Source organism: Beta vulgaris, chromosome 8 (assembly GCF_026745355.1).
Source record: "Beta vulgaris subsp. vulgaris cultivar EL10 chromosome 8, EL10.2, whole genome shotgun sequence".
NCBI lineage: Eukaryota > Viridiplantae > Streptophyta > Magnoliopsida > Caryophyllales > Amaranthaceae > Beta > Beta vulgaris.
In genome coordinates, this window is record NC_079209.1 from 46,562,542 (window position 1) to 46,580,019 (window position 17,478).

Genomic DNA, 17,478 nt, shown 5'->3' on the forward strand with positions numbered 1-17,478 from the left:
AAGCAAAATGATAACGAAAACATGTGATTAGCTTAACAGGGAAAAAAATATATACTTTTTTTAGGAAGTCATAATACTAATTTTAACATGAATAAGACCCGTGACATTCTTTACCCAAAACAAAGGCGCTACCAAGCTGCGCTACATCCTTTTCAATTAGTCTACAGTGTCATTGTGGAGAACCCTTTCCCTGTTAAGGAGAGCATCAATAATTCTAATTGCAATGTATTTTCATAAAAGAAAAACATGAAATCAATACTCTTGTATACGTCATTTTAAGTTGACCCATAATTGTGTGTTTATTTATTTATTTGTTTTTAAAATAATTAATGAAGTTTTATGCTCCCTCTGTTTCAAAATATAAGGCATTCACGCTTTACGAAAATTTGCTTTGACCACAAATATCTCTCAAATACGATAAATAAAAATTATAAAAATTATACCGTTTGATTCGTCTTGAAAAATAATATAATAATATTATTGTTTAAAATTTTCTATCAACATAAATTGAGAGTAATTAACGGCCAAAGTTCGACCTCAAACATCGTGCGTGCCTTATATTGTGAAACGGAGGGAGTAACATGCATCATAAATATATAATATAAAATTAAGGAAAATGTCTTACTTTCCCCAAACATTAAATATTTTATAAAAGAACCTCATTTCAAAGTATTTTTTATTTACTTTCCAAAGGTACACAAATTATACATTTTCTTATTATATATTAAAAAAATTATAATAAATTCAAAATACATAAGTATTTCATTGTATACCAAACTCTATTTCTTCGTATTGTAAACTTTATACATTGTTTCGCTTTATTTAGAATATATTTTTATTAATTTTACAAATTAGGCGAATACACCCAACTATCATTAAGAATTTCATCTTTGGACCAAAAACAAGCAAGAGGTGGAACACCACAAAGCAAAAGTGTACCTATCAAAAAAGCAGTCCATTCGTTCCCAGGTCTTTCTTCGCCGCGGAGTAAAGCAACTTGGTAGCTCGCAAGGCTCATAACCTTGAGGTCACAGGTTCAAATCCTGTCTGTATGCAAAGACATATTCCTTCTCAAGAAGGAAAAATGTGGATATAGTCGAATGATAAAATTACGAATTGAAAGTGAAAGAAGGGGAAAGAGCCCTCGATCCGCAACAGATAGAGGAGGATTTATTCAATCACATAGTTTGGGCTCCTAGAATATAAATGAAACTCGTTTTGAAATTTTCTTTTAAGTACTTTCTAATGGTAACAAAAATTATAAGTTTTATGAATATATATATTAAAAATTATAATCGATTTACAATATTTAAGTATATCATTATAAACTGAACTCTATTTATTTATATCCAAAACTCTATATATGTATTTTAGCAATATGTATTGAAATTTTATTTGATCTTCATAATTTTTGGATATTCAAACTTTTAATAGTAGGTAATTCTTACGATCTTTAGTCTCTTGAAAATATAGTCATGGAGAGTTTTATATCTTATAGTATATTGTTGTGCTAATACAAAGCAAAATCTTCATTGACTAATGAGTATAATGATGACGTCAAACACCGCAACCTTATGTTCAGCCTTTTGAATTCTCCTTTATATATTAGTTACTAGCCTTCATATGCACGCTATGCGTGCGTTAATTTCAAAATTTGTTATTCTATTAGATACTCCATTCGTACATTATTTATGATTAAACTTAAATGTGAAAAATTCAATAGTTAGATGAATTTAGATATATAATTCGCTAATGTAAAAAAATAAAAAGGTTGTGAGTGATTGTTAACATTAATTTTTTGTGAATGAATATTGAATAGAAAAAACAAAAATAATGAGTTGGTTTAACTGAATGAAAGAATATCAAAGGTAGTGAATGTTCAGATTTTTCATGTGCACGTTATGTATGCCATCTTTTTTTATAAGGTATAAATATTTTGTCCATTTAATTTTTGATTGAAGTATTTGATGCATATACCATTTTAAACTTGTTTTAAATGGCAAGTTGGAATGAGAATTTTAAATGATTTGTTTTTGTAATTTTTTTCATTCCATTAATTAGATCATTAAGGGTATTTTAGTCACTTCAAAAGAGGACACCACACCTCCTCCCTTGGCTTATATAATAGAGATAAAAAACTAACTTTAAGCTAAAAACAAGCTTTTTTTTGCTTATTCAATCTTTTTTGCACTTTATAAGTTTTTGCTCATTTTAAGAAAAACGTTTGTCATTTTACAAACTTTTGTTCATTTTATATTCTTTAATCATTTAAATTTTTTGCTCATTTTACAAATTTTCATTCATTTTATGTTTTTTTTTTCTCATTTTCTATTTTTGCTCATTATAAGAAATTTTAGCTTACTTTATCTTTTTGCTCATTCTATTTTGTAGTTTCCGACCACGTCATTTTATGTTTTTTTTGCTCACTATAAGAAATTTTAGTTCACTTTATCTTTTTGCTCATTTTATGTTGCAGTTTTCAACATAAGCAAAGGTTTTCACATGATTCTATTCCGATACATGTTCTTTTGACACAAATATTAAGGAGAAATCATAAGTGTGAGACCAAATACCCCCGACAAATCGCGAAATTCAAAATATACCCTCAATGTTTCAACAATTCACCATATACCCCTGACTTTTCATTTTTTTGCACCAAATACCCTTTCTTTAACTGCCATTAACTCACCGTTAACTTTATTTACAATTTTGCCACAACTAACTCCTAACCCTAAAATCTAAATCTAAATACTAACCCTAAAATCTAAACCCTAATCCTTAACCCTAAGCCCAGCCCAGCCCCCACCCCTCCCTCTGCCGCAACCCCCACCCCTCCCCCCGCCGCAACCCCCAACCCCTCCCCCTCCCTCCGTCGCAACTCCCACCCCCTCCCCCTCCCTCTACCGCACACCCCACCCCCTCCCTCTCCCTCCCCCTCTGCCACAACCCCCTCCCTCCACCCTCCCACAGCCCCGCGAAGCTCACCAGACACTCCCCTCTGTTTTCGTCGCAGATTCCCTCCCCCTGCTAGCCAAATCTGACCCAAATCTGACGAAATTCAAGGGTGGGGGATGGGTGGGGGAGACCGGTGGTGTGGGAGAGGTTTGGTGTTCGAAGGGGAGGGGTGGGGTGTTCGAAGGTAGCCGATGTTCAAAGGTAGCTGGTGTTCGAAGGGGAGGGGTAGGGGTTTGGTGTTCGAAGGGAAGGGGTGAGGGGTGGTCGGCCGTGAATGGACGCAGAGGGTGGGAAGTCGGCACGCGTAGCGTCGGTGGGGGTGGGGGAGACCAGCAAAAGCTGCGGCGGTGGGGGTGGGGGAATCCGGCACGCACATCGACGACGTGGGAGGGGTAGGGGCTGAGGTGGGGTGGAGGGGAGGGGTGGGGGCTGCCAAGGGATATGGTTAGGGTAAGGGTTTAAGGGTAGGATTAGGGTTAAATTAAGGTTAGGGTTAGGTTAAATTAGGATTAGGATTTAATGATGGTAAAATCGTAAATAAATCTAATGGTGGTTAACAGCAGTTGGAAAAAGGGTATCTGGTGCACAATTTTCGAAACTCAAGGATATACGGTGCATTTCTGAAACGTTGAGGGTATATGGTGAATTTCTTGATTTGTCGCGGATATTTGGTAAAAAAAACCGTTCTATTCCGATATATGTTCTTTTGACACAAATATTAAGGAGAAATCATAAGTGTGAGACCTTAGGTGTACTACAGTAAAATTAAAAATTGAAGATGATATACTATATATGAATTGTTTATTAAGGAAAAGGAATCTAAAGGAGGTAGTATAATAAAACATAAAAGCTAAATAATATTTTCATTGATACTCATGCCAAACAAGGAAATGAAAATTTCATATGTAATAGACATAAATGAAAATATGAAAACTATATTTAGAGGCCGATGGAATATATATTAACACCTTCAGTACCAAAGTTTATTTTACAAATTAAACAAATTTCGACTCAGCCTTTTTTTTTTGGGTGCAAAATTTACACTCAAAATCAGTAAGCATAGGCATAGTTAAAAAATAAAAAAAATAAAAACAAGACATTGCAACTAAAGTTTTATTAGATGCGGTCTCTAATTCTCGTTTTATGTTTCAACTGGAGACTGTTACTTGCTTCACAAAATTATATATTACAACTGAATCCACGTTCCACAGGCAACAAGATCTCCCTCCTACCCTCCAAAAGATTAAAAGACACCTTGAGTTTAAAAGAATTTTTTCCGAAAATACTGAATCACATGCCCTAAAGTTCATGCATCTGCATACTATACTAACTAAAACAGCTTAAAGGTCTCATCAGACAGCTCACTCTGCCGTTCATGGAATCTAGAACTCTAGAAGGCCTTGTACTCTCAACATTGACTATCAGCAAGAAACTGCATCTCCCTCACCTTAGGATTTGGAAGCACATGTTACTACATGTGACTTAAATTCTTCAAGCTCCGCCAAAACTTCCTCTTCTGGTCGGTATATCAAATCGCTCATTCGCCAAATCTGAGGAAAGATTTTAGGTGAGAAGACGACAACAGTTCAATTGGAAAATTATCATTCAATCTAAGCAAATCAGGAAAAGCTACGACTTCCTGTTAATCCAACTTTTCTTCTTTCTTTTTCTTTTTTGGTGTGGTGTGGTGTGTGTGTGTGTGTGTGTGTTGGGGGGTTGAGGGGGATTGGTTGGAGGAACTATGGCAACAGGGCTTTGAACCAAACATCGAACTTCTCTTCTGTGAGCAAATGAACATTTGGTCTTCATATGCAGTCCTTTCTCTTTGAATGGGCTAACAATTGATGACTTACATCATGATTACGTCAAGGCTTCCAGTGTATATATTGAAAGATTTGAGCTTCCAACTGAATAGTTTTTAAATATACGAGGGGAACAAAGAACATGAACAATGGAAGAAACAATCAGAAAGTCTCCACTACCTGTAGTGTTCCACCACCACCACTAGAATCGCAGTCATCGGAAACACTCACAATAGTCCAAGCATCATAAGTATTCCAATGAAAATCAACCACCTTATCCCTGTATATATTGTTTAGAGAAGCACACGGTGAGCTCAAGGCCACATCTAACAAAAACTATTTAAACAATTATAGCAGTCAAAAAACATACAAAAACTTCAAATAGAAGACTCGAAGCAAAAACGCATCAGGCCAACCAACAATGACAACAAGTAATATTTAATATGAATCAGACCTCTAATAAAGACCTTCAAGTGCATTAGCAAAGATCGAACAGTGAAACACGTGGTACAAAGAGATGTAAGAAAAACTTCTGGGAGATTTCTGTAGAAAAACCAAGAAAAGAACCCAAAGAGCTGTTCTAGGATTCTTGGACCATAGGTCTTACCTGCATAACTAGTCAAACCATACGTAGCAAAGCATAGAAACATATATATAGGGAGTAAAACCTAACCTGTGCCCAGCATGCTGAAAAAAGAGACCTGGAGGAGCATTTGGTGTTCTAGCCCCACGCTCTTTCTTTTTACCAACCTGGAAAAAGCAACAGAGAACAGATCAAAAAAGTTGCACAAAGATACAGATGCACTTTAATAAAAACAACTAAAAGGAGTGTGTGTACATCATATGACAACATGCGTAAAACATATTAAAGTTTTATCAAGAAAGTACTGCGAAATCATTAGTAATGTCAAAATCGGACATACTCAAAAAACTCATGTCAAGAAAGTAAAAATAACAGCATAGCAGGAAAATTCTAAATCTTATTCCATCTACAAACTCATCTAGAGACGGACAACAAGGTTCTAAGCATACTACCTCAACCACCTAATCAAGATAACAAATAAAATTGACATTGTCTTTAAGGCTTTTGAGCGATAAAAAACCGGCAGGCCACACACCACACCACAGCATGATTGAACATAATTCCAGAAATCATCAAACTATACTTTATAGCACAACTTTTACAGCATCGTTAAGCCTCTCCAGACTAAAAGGTTATTCATGAAATATTCACCTGCACAAGCTAGAAATAATTCCGGTTCATATTCTAATAGAAATTTTTTCAGGCTGCCATATTCCTTTTAAGAACTGAAACATACACTGCAATTTTTGCCTAAGAATAATAGAACAAGATGACAATCAACCCCCATGCAAAAGTTACCACTCTCTCCTACACAAGCCTTTGTCCTGTAAAGTTCTTGTCATGGTTGGAAAGTATTAACAAGGTAGGCTCATATATTCTTCATATATTTGCAGACTTCCATATGGGAAGTAAGCGTCCACTTGTCATTCCCATGTCTGAGCATCCACATTCACATACTATGCTATATCCAGTAATTGACATTTAACTACAACTGAACTAATGAGCAAAGCCATAAAACATTCAATTCATCTACCAACACAGATTAAGTCCAACACAAGTTTTTCAAACATCAGTACTGCAAAAGAATTTGACCCGGTAACCCTTGTTCCCTTAAGAAACAAGTAAGATGGCTGATATAGTGATACGCTATGAACCCGCTGAATTCGCTCTTGATCCTAATTAGATTAGTGGTGACCCTATAAATCAGATTGGTGAATCTAAATCGAAACAACTTATACACAGCACTAGTAAATTGCAGCACTGAAGAAAGAGAAAGTATGAGGTGATGAAAATAGAAAGAACAAACTAACTAGACGTAAGGCATATGCCAGAAACTAGATACCAAAAAAGACATAATAAGGATTGCATCCCTTATGACGAGATTGGAATTACAAAAGATATCAACTTATCAAGTTGCTCCTACATAATTAGCTATGAACATTGAAAGAGTTCGACCAATCAGAGCCCTCCTACAATTTCAACTTCTGCCAATGTATCATGAGAAATAAGATTCAAATGCAGCTAGAAAGATGAGCCCACAGAATATGGGACCACATAAGGACCCTATTAGTATGGAAATACATCAAAAGAAGGATTAACCTCCTATGTCTCCCAAACTATCAAAAAAAAAACCTCCTATGTCTCCTAAAGAAAGGGAGTAAATAGAAAGAAAGGCCAGGAGGTCCAGGCTGGGAGGCACGAGAGAAGATAAAAAATGAAACTTATGGATCCTCGCATACTTTTACATAACTTGGATCAGCTCTTGGTGCATAAGTGTGCAACTAAACTATTTCAAATCTCCTCTTCACATTTCATTATTTCAGGCTCCAAAAACGTTAAAAGAAAATTTGTTGATCTTTTTTACCTTTTCATAGTCCCAAATGTTCAGAACACCATCCTCTGCAGCACTTCCAAAGACAGTTGGATTATCAGGAGACCACTGGAATGAGAAAATGTTATGGACAGACTTTGCAACAATAATCAAGAATGTAGTCATATGCATTTTGTAAAACTATTCGCAACCTGGACACAGAGAACAGCAGCTTTATGACCCTCAAATTTGTGAACAGGTGATCCAACTCCCGCAGAAGTAAGATTACGCCGGTCAAACATACGAACAGAGCTATCAGCAGATCTAAAGAAAAAGAAGAGGAAAGTCATGGAACATCACAAATCCTTTAAACATTAATGGTACACTGGTTAAGGTAAGGATGTGTATACTTCAACCTCCCAGGCTAACCCATCAAGAGAAAGTACTGCATCCTTATTTTTCGTCTCGTATAAAAGGGATGAGACCATTTTAATCACAATATAAAGCAAATTTGACCACACCTACAGTCCCAACTGAGATCATAAAAGAAAAGCATTGATGCAGAGCATACCCTGTCAGAATGTAATTCTCATCAACAGGATTCCAGTCAACACAGTGCAGATCAGCATTATGAGCCTTCTCAACCTGTCAAAATATAGATCAAAGCACCAAAGTCATTACAAAGTGGCATAACAAACAAATGAGACACTCGATCACATATAATGACGATGCAATGACCTCAGCAGCTACACCAAGGCCTTCTATGGTGATGACGTGTTTTAGGCGTCACTCCAAGGGTATTAGTGGAACACACTTTGCAATTCACTTTTAGATGTCAATGAGGTGGAACTAACGGCTCTTTTGGGAGATAGTTAAAATGATGGAATGGTAATAGAGTTATATGTAATTTTCTATAGAAAATATCTTGTCAATATCCATGGTAATGATTTTGTCCACATCCAAACACGTGATTTTCTTCACAAAATCTCATTACCATCCATTATCACTTTGAACTTTGAAGGTAAAATTCGTGAAGCAACTCACATAATAAGAATGAGATTCCATTACCATAATAAGTTGCTGATTTTCTTTGCAAAAAATACATAATTTCATTAACATTACCGCCATTTGGTACCGTCTATTGAACGGGCTGTAAAAGGATCACTGTTAGTTTTCTGAAGGAAAGGGTCAGTGTTAAAAGTCCATAGATCTTTATCCTCCAGTGATCTTCTATCTATTAGAATGGCTATTGAAAGGAAATCATACTTCAATTACTTATTTTTGTTAGTTATAGTTATTCTAATTTCAAGAATCTTTAATTTCGAGAAATTCTTGATTTTCGTTTTTTCTTAACAAAATATAAGACAAATGGCACTATGCCAAGTCAAAAGTGAAGAATTGCATTTAGAATCTGCTCTAGATAGTAATCTCTTCATCTTCATGATCTTCTTTTTAGGTACAGCAGGCATTTTAAGAGTACTAATAGCGAAGTAGGCTGTTCCGAAGAAAGTGAAGAAGAACAAAAAATAAAATTAATTGAAAGAGAACGAGATTGCAGGGGAGGGCACATCACATGGGATACAAAGAGTGAGTGACAGAGGGAGAGAGAGAGAGGAGGAGAGTTATTGGGTAGGTCTACATCACATGGATTGGATGAGATAAAAATTTCCTTCTAAAGTAACAACAGAGGAATATTTTTGGACAGACAGAACACATATGTATGTATGCATGAGCACAACTGAGGACGTGTGTAAGAACTCCGTTAAAAGTGGCAAAACTGCATGACACACCTACCTTAATAACTGGATCAGATCCACTTCGAGCATCCCACAGTATAAGGCAAGAATCATCTCCAACACTGCAGAACTCCTGAGAACTTCAAGATAATTGCAACGAAGTCAAAACCAAATGGTGAAACTGCAAATCCCAGAACCCTAGATTTGTTATAAATGTTGTAGAATATGATTTACCAAGTGAGATTGGAAATATACCTTTTTGGACAAAACTGCACATCCTCCACAGTATCTTCATGGCCTTGGAAGATACCACGAGGTCCAATAGAAGGGCTTTCTCCATTTTGTTTCACTATTGTTGCCCCTGATCCTTGCGGCTTGTTACTTGACGGGTCTGAGGCTGTTGCTGTTATGTGGTCCTGTATGCTCCACAGAACCACAGACCTATCTTTCCCTGAAAAATAACAACTCTCACTGATAAGTGACAAATTTCGCAAATCAATATTTCAAGATTGATGCTCTACAAACTTAAGTGAGCAATGCAGAGATGGGATCATATAAGAATAATAGTCAGAAACAACTAAGAAAAAAAATTATTACAGCTCAAAGTACCCAACATTGATACATCATAGTTGCTTCTAAGCTGTCTGACAGATGTTCTGAGATATCAGATGTGTTCTGCAGTGACTAAGCCAGAAGATAAAAAATGTTTTATTTTCACTCTAGAGGATAAGGCACCAAATAGTGAAGGATACACTCCTAGGTTGTTTAAGGGGGCTTGCAAAGTGGATGGATGCCAGATGCAACCATGTAAGTTTTTGAAACTGGGAGGATGATTGAGCAACTTGATACTACTTTCACCGCTCTTGTCCCTTGAACTGATGCTTGTATGGCTGAATGTTGGCCAAATATCAAATTTCCACAGTTAGATAGAAGATGATTATCAAGATTAGATCCATGAGAATAGACTAGTATCAAAGAGTTTGTGCAGAGGTAGCTGGGAAGCTATCGTCAAGAACAGGTGCAACTCTGATGATGTTAGCTTGGGTAAAGACTTAATGAGATTCTATGAGATAATGAGAGTAAAAATATATCTCCAGGGCTCTTTTTAAAGATAGATATAATAATCCTCATCAGCCAAAAAGCTTATAGTAAGGCATTCTTACCTAGGATATAGTAAGGCATAAAGCTTATTAAGGGGAGCTTTCTGGAAAATCTTTTGCTGAGCTGTGGTTTCCTACAGCACCAGGTTCAACTGATTCTGCTGTGTGTCGACTCCAATATATCTGCTCTCCTATGGGATTCTTACCTAGGAAGCAAGGGTTGATGCAAGGTACCCCATATTTCCCTACAATAATGAGCTCTACATGGAGTTTCTAGGGCGTATGTATAAGGCTGCCAAGAGAAATGGGGTTTCTAAAAACCATCCAAGATACATTAATCCACTAGAGGGGATAAGGAATTGATATATGCTGCTATGTGCAATTTTTTTAAAAAAAAATCTTTTGTGTCCAGAATACATGCAAATTTGCATTGCCTTGGGTGGTGTCGGTGCTCTGATGGAGAAGGATATGGTTTCAGGCTTTCAGCCACTAGGATCTCTGTAGGAAGGATGCCTTATAGCTATATGGCTTGCCATCAGACCCCACTCGTGCTTTTTGCAGAACTCTTCTTGATGAGTTTACCAGGAAGCTATAGATTGGTACAAGGAAGATTCAGCTTTAAACTCTGTAGTCTTTGCTGTTCAGTATGGAACTTTATATTCAAGCTACCTGCTACCACCAATTATGATTGTCTGTCTTTGCAGGTGCTACTGTTCGGGAGGTGAGTGGAAGATTGGAGAAAAGAAGGAAGATGCAAATGATTCCTGGGATTCTGTTTGCAGGAACTATAAGCCTAGAAAGTAGGCTTTAAATATTAAGCAATTTTCAGGTGAGATATAAAATAATCTTCCAAAAGGTTGAATTATCTTTGGTCATAAATCCTTATGGACCTGCTAAGTGAGTATCATCCTGAGTCCAATGATCTCTAGTACTGCAAACTAAGCATACTGTATCTTGGCTGCAGAAACATCTCTTGCATGTGGGAAATTACTTTATTTATAATGTGGCAGTGTCCAAAAAGCGATTAGTTCTTACTTCTTGGTCTGTTAGGGGGGTAAATTCAAGATCAGTATGTGTTACAAAATCTACCTAATAAGATTTCCCCAACTTTTAGAGCATAACGTTCAAGACCAAAAAGAAAAATGGTAATGAGGACACACAATTCAACATGGAAAACCCCTACGGATAAAAATAACTTGCATTACTAATCAGTCCATATTTACTAACCCACATAGTCTCAAGCCTGCAGAACAGCCCATCATTTTATCTCACCCATGAGCCACGCTTGCTGCCACAGCACCCCACCTTTCAAACTACCCTCATGTTTGATGGTACACCGTAAAATGAGCCAATAAATCTTATTCAAGGACTCCCGCCTTCCTAACCTAGTTCCACTTGAATTAGCATTATTAATTATTAATCTTATTAGGGTGAATTAAAACAAAACCAATCCAATTAAGAAAACCACATCCATAGTTGTACTAAATGTGTCCCTAAATACAACTTGTAGCACGTACAAGTGAACCACCAATATCTCCTAAGAACTATAATATTCTTAGTAAGTATCATGAAATCTGTGGTCAACATCCCAAAAAAAAATCAAATAAGGAAAAGCTATAGTCACTTCACCTTAAATCAGGTGATCTTGTCTAGATATCATAAGATCTGCTGATCTGGTATGGCCTATATTTTTCTGGTCTCATCTGGTTTGTTTAAGAATATTTTGACGCAAGTTTACAAATAAAAAACTCTCCATAAGTGATCTTGTTAGATTTTTTCACAATAATTACTAATACGGAATCAAACATATTCAATAATAAGTAAACAAAATTAAGGAGGTCTAGTTTAGTGTGGTCTGAATATTTCTCGTCTAGTCCGACCTGATCTGATTCTAACAAGAATTGGCAATAAGTTTATGAAATAAGGTGAAGAAAATAGCTTTAGGACCATAATCTAAGAGATATTATGAAAGCTATGGTAACTCCTAACCAAATTTTACATTGGAACATAGAAGTTAGAACCAGAAGACTCCTGCAATTTGCCACTATGCTATCAAATAAAGTTCTAAGATACAGAGTCAATGGTTTAAATAATAATATTTTTCACATTTCTGTCTTTCTCTATCTCACTATTCTTATACTTTGTATTTTCTCTCCTTCCTCTACACTTCTTTTATTTACATTCAGCATTTATTCTTAAAATTTGTGTCAAATCAACTAAAAAATTTAACTTAGGGGTTGGGAGAAAGGGAGGATGATCCAGCATAAAATCCTGCAACTATAGTTTGGACGGTCCAGAATTGATTTTCAACCCTCTTGAAGTCTTGAAACAGAGTCACCCTAAATTTATGAGGTTAGAACCCCCCATGTTTTATACACACCTATTACTGTGACTTATAAGTTTCTCATGTATGCAATAGAAGTTAGATACGGTAGAAAATGGTGGGGAGAGGTTTGATATTCACGGGCATAGAATAATTTGCTGCATGGGAAATCAGAATAAGCTTGCTACTCAAGATGATCTCATACAAACGGACTCAATATGATCGCAGAATTTAGTTTAGGTGGTCCTAAAACTTGTTCAATTTTATTTTTGATGTCCCTTCTCGAGTAGCAACTGAGCCAAAATTTCAGTTTGAGTGGGTATCAGAAAGAATTGCAGGAAACAACTTTGGTGGCAGTTCAAGAAGAAGTCCCATTCATAACATGAGGAAATTTAGGTAATTGGATACTCAACAAAAAGTTTTGAGAAAACAAAATAATTGGGTATGGGGGAAAAGATCACAAACGATACTGAAAACTATTAAAATCATGGATTGTTGTGTGTGTGTTTTTTTTGTGTGTGTGTGTGTGTGTGTGTGTGTGTGTGTGTTGGAAGGGGGTCACTTCAGACAGCAAAGTGGTTGACTATTAGTTCGATTAATTGTCAGCGTGCTTTTCTTTAATAATAGCAACAAATTAGGTAATATCCTTGTTTAATCTACTCTCAAAGCTAAACTTCATAACACCATTGCAATTCTGAAAATAAAATGTCGCGCAACCATCAAAAAGTGTCGAGACTACAAGTTCTAGGAATACAGCCTTTCTACCTCCAGAGAGCACATAAGGTTCCTTCGGACACATGGCAAGAGCAAACTCTGCGTTTTCTTTATGTCCAGTCAATACCTGCAAATAGCGCAAGGTGATCTATCATGCTTGTCCTTGAAAGATAATTAAAATGAATACCCAAGGGGAAAAACATTATCATAGCAAAACAACATGATACAGTTCCATACCAAATCTGGACGAGATGGAGTAGCTCCCAAGACAGCATGGCGGTTGGGTTGAGCCTCAACATCCCAAATCAAAACCTGATAACAGAAAGTTATTAACTTCTTATTCATAGAAAGGGAAAAAGAAGAAAGAACGCCAAGGAGAAAGCTAGTCAGACACTAATATATTGATCGTCTACTGCACGTTTCAAGAAATCTTACATCAGGACTATCTGTATGGGTGGCAACAATATGATTATGCTGAGCTAGTTCCCTGATTCTGTTCACCTGCAAACATGTGTAAAAAAAAACTTAGTTGCCTGTCTTCTTTACAAATGTATCTTGCGTACAAAAAAACACTACCTCCTTTCTTTAAGTATTGCAACATTTTGACTTTCACCTTTGCCGATGCCCAACTTTATTCATTAATATCTTTTAACTATTTATAAGTTAAAATTATAAAAAGCTGATGCTTTGAAAATATACATTGAGACAAACCCAATGATATTTTACATACATTTAGTTTCATATACTTCATTAGTTAAAAGATAGTGTCCAAGTGGGTAATATGAAAAGTACAGAAGGCAAGTGTTGCAGACTTAAAAAACTGATAAAGTATTTCAAAAGAATGTTTTTACGAACAGATTTCAACCTACACATACACACTGGGACCCGCTCAAAGAAATTACAGATTTTACCAGCAGAGACCCAGAGGACAAGGTTCAAGTGAATCAATTAAGTATTAAGGTATGTCAAATGTTTAAGTTTCCTTTGGATTCGTCTGTTCTTGAGAAACTCTTCAAAACAGCCTAACAGGGCTAGAATAATTGTGTTAATTTTTTTTCAAAAAAAAGAAGCTCAAGCAAACAAGTGATTTTTGAAAAATAACACCAAATGACACAGATGCATAATCACAAACGGAATAAGAGTGGAGCAAATAAGCAAAGTTTCTAGCACGGAAAACTGAATATTCTTTACCATGAACAAGCAAATGCAAGTAAGCTGTATAGTTCTGTATAGCCAGAGCACAAGTATTAATAAACAATTCTTCCTCACCTCTCCAGGATGTATAATAGTCTTGTACTTCTTCACAAATGGTGATCGTGCTTCTTCATTGAACTACAACAAAAAAAAAATTAAAACGGTTTAGTATACTACTTGAAATTAAACAGGAAATGGGATGATAAACAGAAAAGACAATTTCATTGAAGTATTAAATACAAAATCTAAACAGAAAGAGGCATTTCAAATCTACCTAGGGAGGATAATAAGCTCTAGTTTAGCTACAAAAATGTCAATTTCATCTTCTTAGGAAATTTATAACAAAAAAAAGGACATAAGGAATAATAAACAGAGCCCCTATCTTCTATCATCTTTTGTTAACTTTCAAGATGACAAAATAAACAACTTTTCGCTCTATTATTATAAACCAACTGTCTCTTAAGATAGTTTAAGGGAATGCTAGTTATTGCATTTGTATTCAAAAATCTGAAGCAGCAATATATTGGAATTTGGAAGTCACTAGACGCTAGTAACCTATTCATATTTTAAGTGATATATAGTTAGGCAGTCACATATTAGAAGAGTAAGGAACAAAACAAAATGATTAGGTCACCTGTGAGATATGCTCTGCAGCAGCAACTCTTGGCTTTACAATTTCACAATTTGCTATAACCAGTGTATTTGGCACACTACCATCAGTCTGAAATAGCACAAGCAAAATGACCATCACATTGAAAGGAAAAACCAAGCCTATACAAGAGCACAAGCAGATCTATATTCAATTTGTTTGTAGAAGGCAACTTTCTAACAAGCATTCACGGAGCTTATACAAAAGAACACTTTGGATATAAGCAATACGTTGAAGGATGATTATACAAAATACTTCTAAGCAATACACTAAAGGATGAGCACAAAGGAAATGTAAAAATCACATAATTGACACAATGACACAGTGTACAGCTTACTTGGTCCAAATCATTCCATTGACCCTCTAATGGGGTTTCCAACAAGAGCAGGGTATGGGGCTCATACTTGCACAAGCAAAGACGGAATTTTCCATCAGACCTATGATCTGAATTTTGAACAGCAGATCAGATACGCGATTGTTTAGTTGTATTTTATTTATCCCATTATAGTAAAAGTGTTGAGATAATTCCTTTTATACACTTCTTGAACTTCGTTGAAAATGAACAGGAGTTATTAAGCAGAAATCAGCTTTCATAAGAACTAACAACACGAACAACATGGCATCTGAAAATTTAAGGATGAAAACAAATGAGCACGAATGCACAACTTAAGATATACATATAATGCACCTTAATACTCATTCTATAGTGCAGAGTAGAAATTGTACTGTAGCAACAATGTACTATAAAAACTAGCACCATTAAGAGGAGCAAAAGGAGATAAGAAGAGGGAGAGGAAAAGAAGAAAATTGCCTGTTCAGAGAGATAGAGACGTTGCCGATTCTTGTAAGTAGCTTGCTCAAGTTGGGGGCCCCACCTGCGCATGGTCATGGTAACACTTAGATAGCACACTCATTTTATTATGGTGTTCTGTAAGGGTAAGTAGAATCACGTCTTCTAGTCAATCAAGTTTGTTACATTTTACCCCCCACAATCAGCGTGCTAACTGTATCTTTTAACTCCAAACACTGCAATCAGCATTGTTCTCACATCTGCCAATTTTGTGGCTGAAATGTGCTTAAGGGTGCATTGTCTTCAACTTATTTTTCCTGAACTTTTCTTAATTATTCTGAACTTTTCTTGGTTTTTTCTGAAAAGAAGTACCAATAAGTTGAAGAAAACTGACCCTAAATATCATCAAAATATCTGGATTATTACTAACAGTCCAACTTTGCACACAAAAGAACCTTAAAACTGAAATTACAAGGCGGCATAAATCATACTTCACTACTAATCAAGTTTTGTTTTCTCTTTTCTTTGAACCATACCAACACTTCCAAATTTCAGTAAAAACGAACTAAATCATCAACTTCACAGTTCAATAGCAAATAAAACCAGATGGACTCAAGTATGAACTCAGCCAAACGTTTCGGACACAAAATACACTTGAGCACTAGAAAAGAACAAAAACATAAAATTCGAAGCAAAAACTAACATGCAAACAACGTCTAAAAACCGCGAGCATTTCATTTCACACAAACTGAATCATCAAAATTCGTTCCGAATCTATCAAACACAACATGAAATTCCATAAAATTCAACATTTGAATCATTCTAGGGTATGAAATTTCCTGAATTACACAAGAAATTGAGAATCTGAAACCCTAAAATCGAAGAAAGAAAAAAGAAAGTACCGGCAAGAGAGAGAAGGCCAAACGAGATTGTGATTAGCGAGCCAATCATACAAAACAGGTACAAGAGATTTCCATTGAGCGTACTTTTCATCTACAGCTGATTGTTGATGTTTTCCTCTCATATTATTCTTCTTCGTCTTCTTCCTCTCGACGTTACTTTCTTTCTCTTCCTCTTCTTCTTCTTGTTGTTGTTGTTTCTCTCTCCTCCTTGTAGCTTTCTGGTGCTGTTTTTGTTGCTTCTTGTCTATACTATAAGTGAGCTGCTCTGCTGAAGATGAATTCATTTTATAAATACGAACACACGACACGACTTAATTGTGGGAGTGTGGGACCCTGGTTTGTGTTGTGTCTGGATAATCCTGAGGAGAGAGACGATTGAGCCACACGCTCTTCTGATTTATGTTAGTAGCTTCACAAAATTAGGGACATTTATCCTTGATCCATATATTTTTGAATGAAATGTATTAGAAGTGATCATGGACTGAGCCGGGCCGCGGCAAAAAAAATTTGTCCATCGATCGGGCCTAACTTAGATTCGGGTCGAAATTTGTGCCCAAAGCCCGCTATTTCGGGTCTAAATTAGCGGGCTAAAACGGGCCGGGCCAAAAAAAAATAGAGCAAAAAATCGTTTTTTGCTTGCCCAGAGCCAAAAAAAATCGGGTCGGGCCGAAAAATTCTGTCCAAAACCCAGCCCAAAAAGCGAGCCGGGCCAAAATGATCACCTTTAAAATGTATAATGAGTTCAATGAAAACTAAATTTCTGCCATAGGGATGGAAATGGGACTTATGGCAGAAATTTTGGAAAGCATTGTCTCAATCACTAGTGATGTTTTTCCTCCAATGCTTTCCAAAATATATATATATATATATATATATATATATATTATATATATATATATATATATATATATATATATAAT

General features: G+C 35.9%; 1 protein-coding gene across 1 annotated transcript; it reads right to left on the reverse strand.

Annotated features, from left to right (window-relative positions):
- Positions 1-3,874: 3,874 nt before the first annotated feature.
- On the reverse strand, positions 3,875-16,966 carry LOC104884243 (WD-40 repeat-containing protein MSI4). The gene is made up of 15 exons (XM_010668861.4): positions 16,559-16,966; positions 15,678-15,741; positions 14,852-14,938; positions 14,293-14,355; positions 13,459-13,524; positions 13,261-13,335; positions 13,075-13,150; positions 9,142-9,337; positions 8,945-9,026; positions 7,722-7,795; positions 7,363-7,474; positions 7,205-7,279; positions 5,431-5,507; positions 4,938-5,037; positions 3,875-4,505 (listed from the first exon to the last, which is right to left on the reverse strand). Exons 1-15 carry the CDS (start codon positions 16,840-16,842, stop codon positions 4,404-4,406), a joined length of 1,533 nt encoding a protein of 510 aa, XP_010667163.1. The 5' UTR covers positions 16,843-16,966; the 3' UTR covers positions 3,875-4,403.
- Positions 16,967-17,478: the final 512 nt, after the last annotated feature.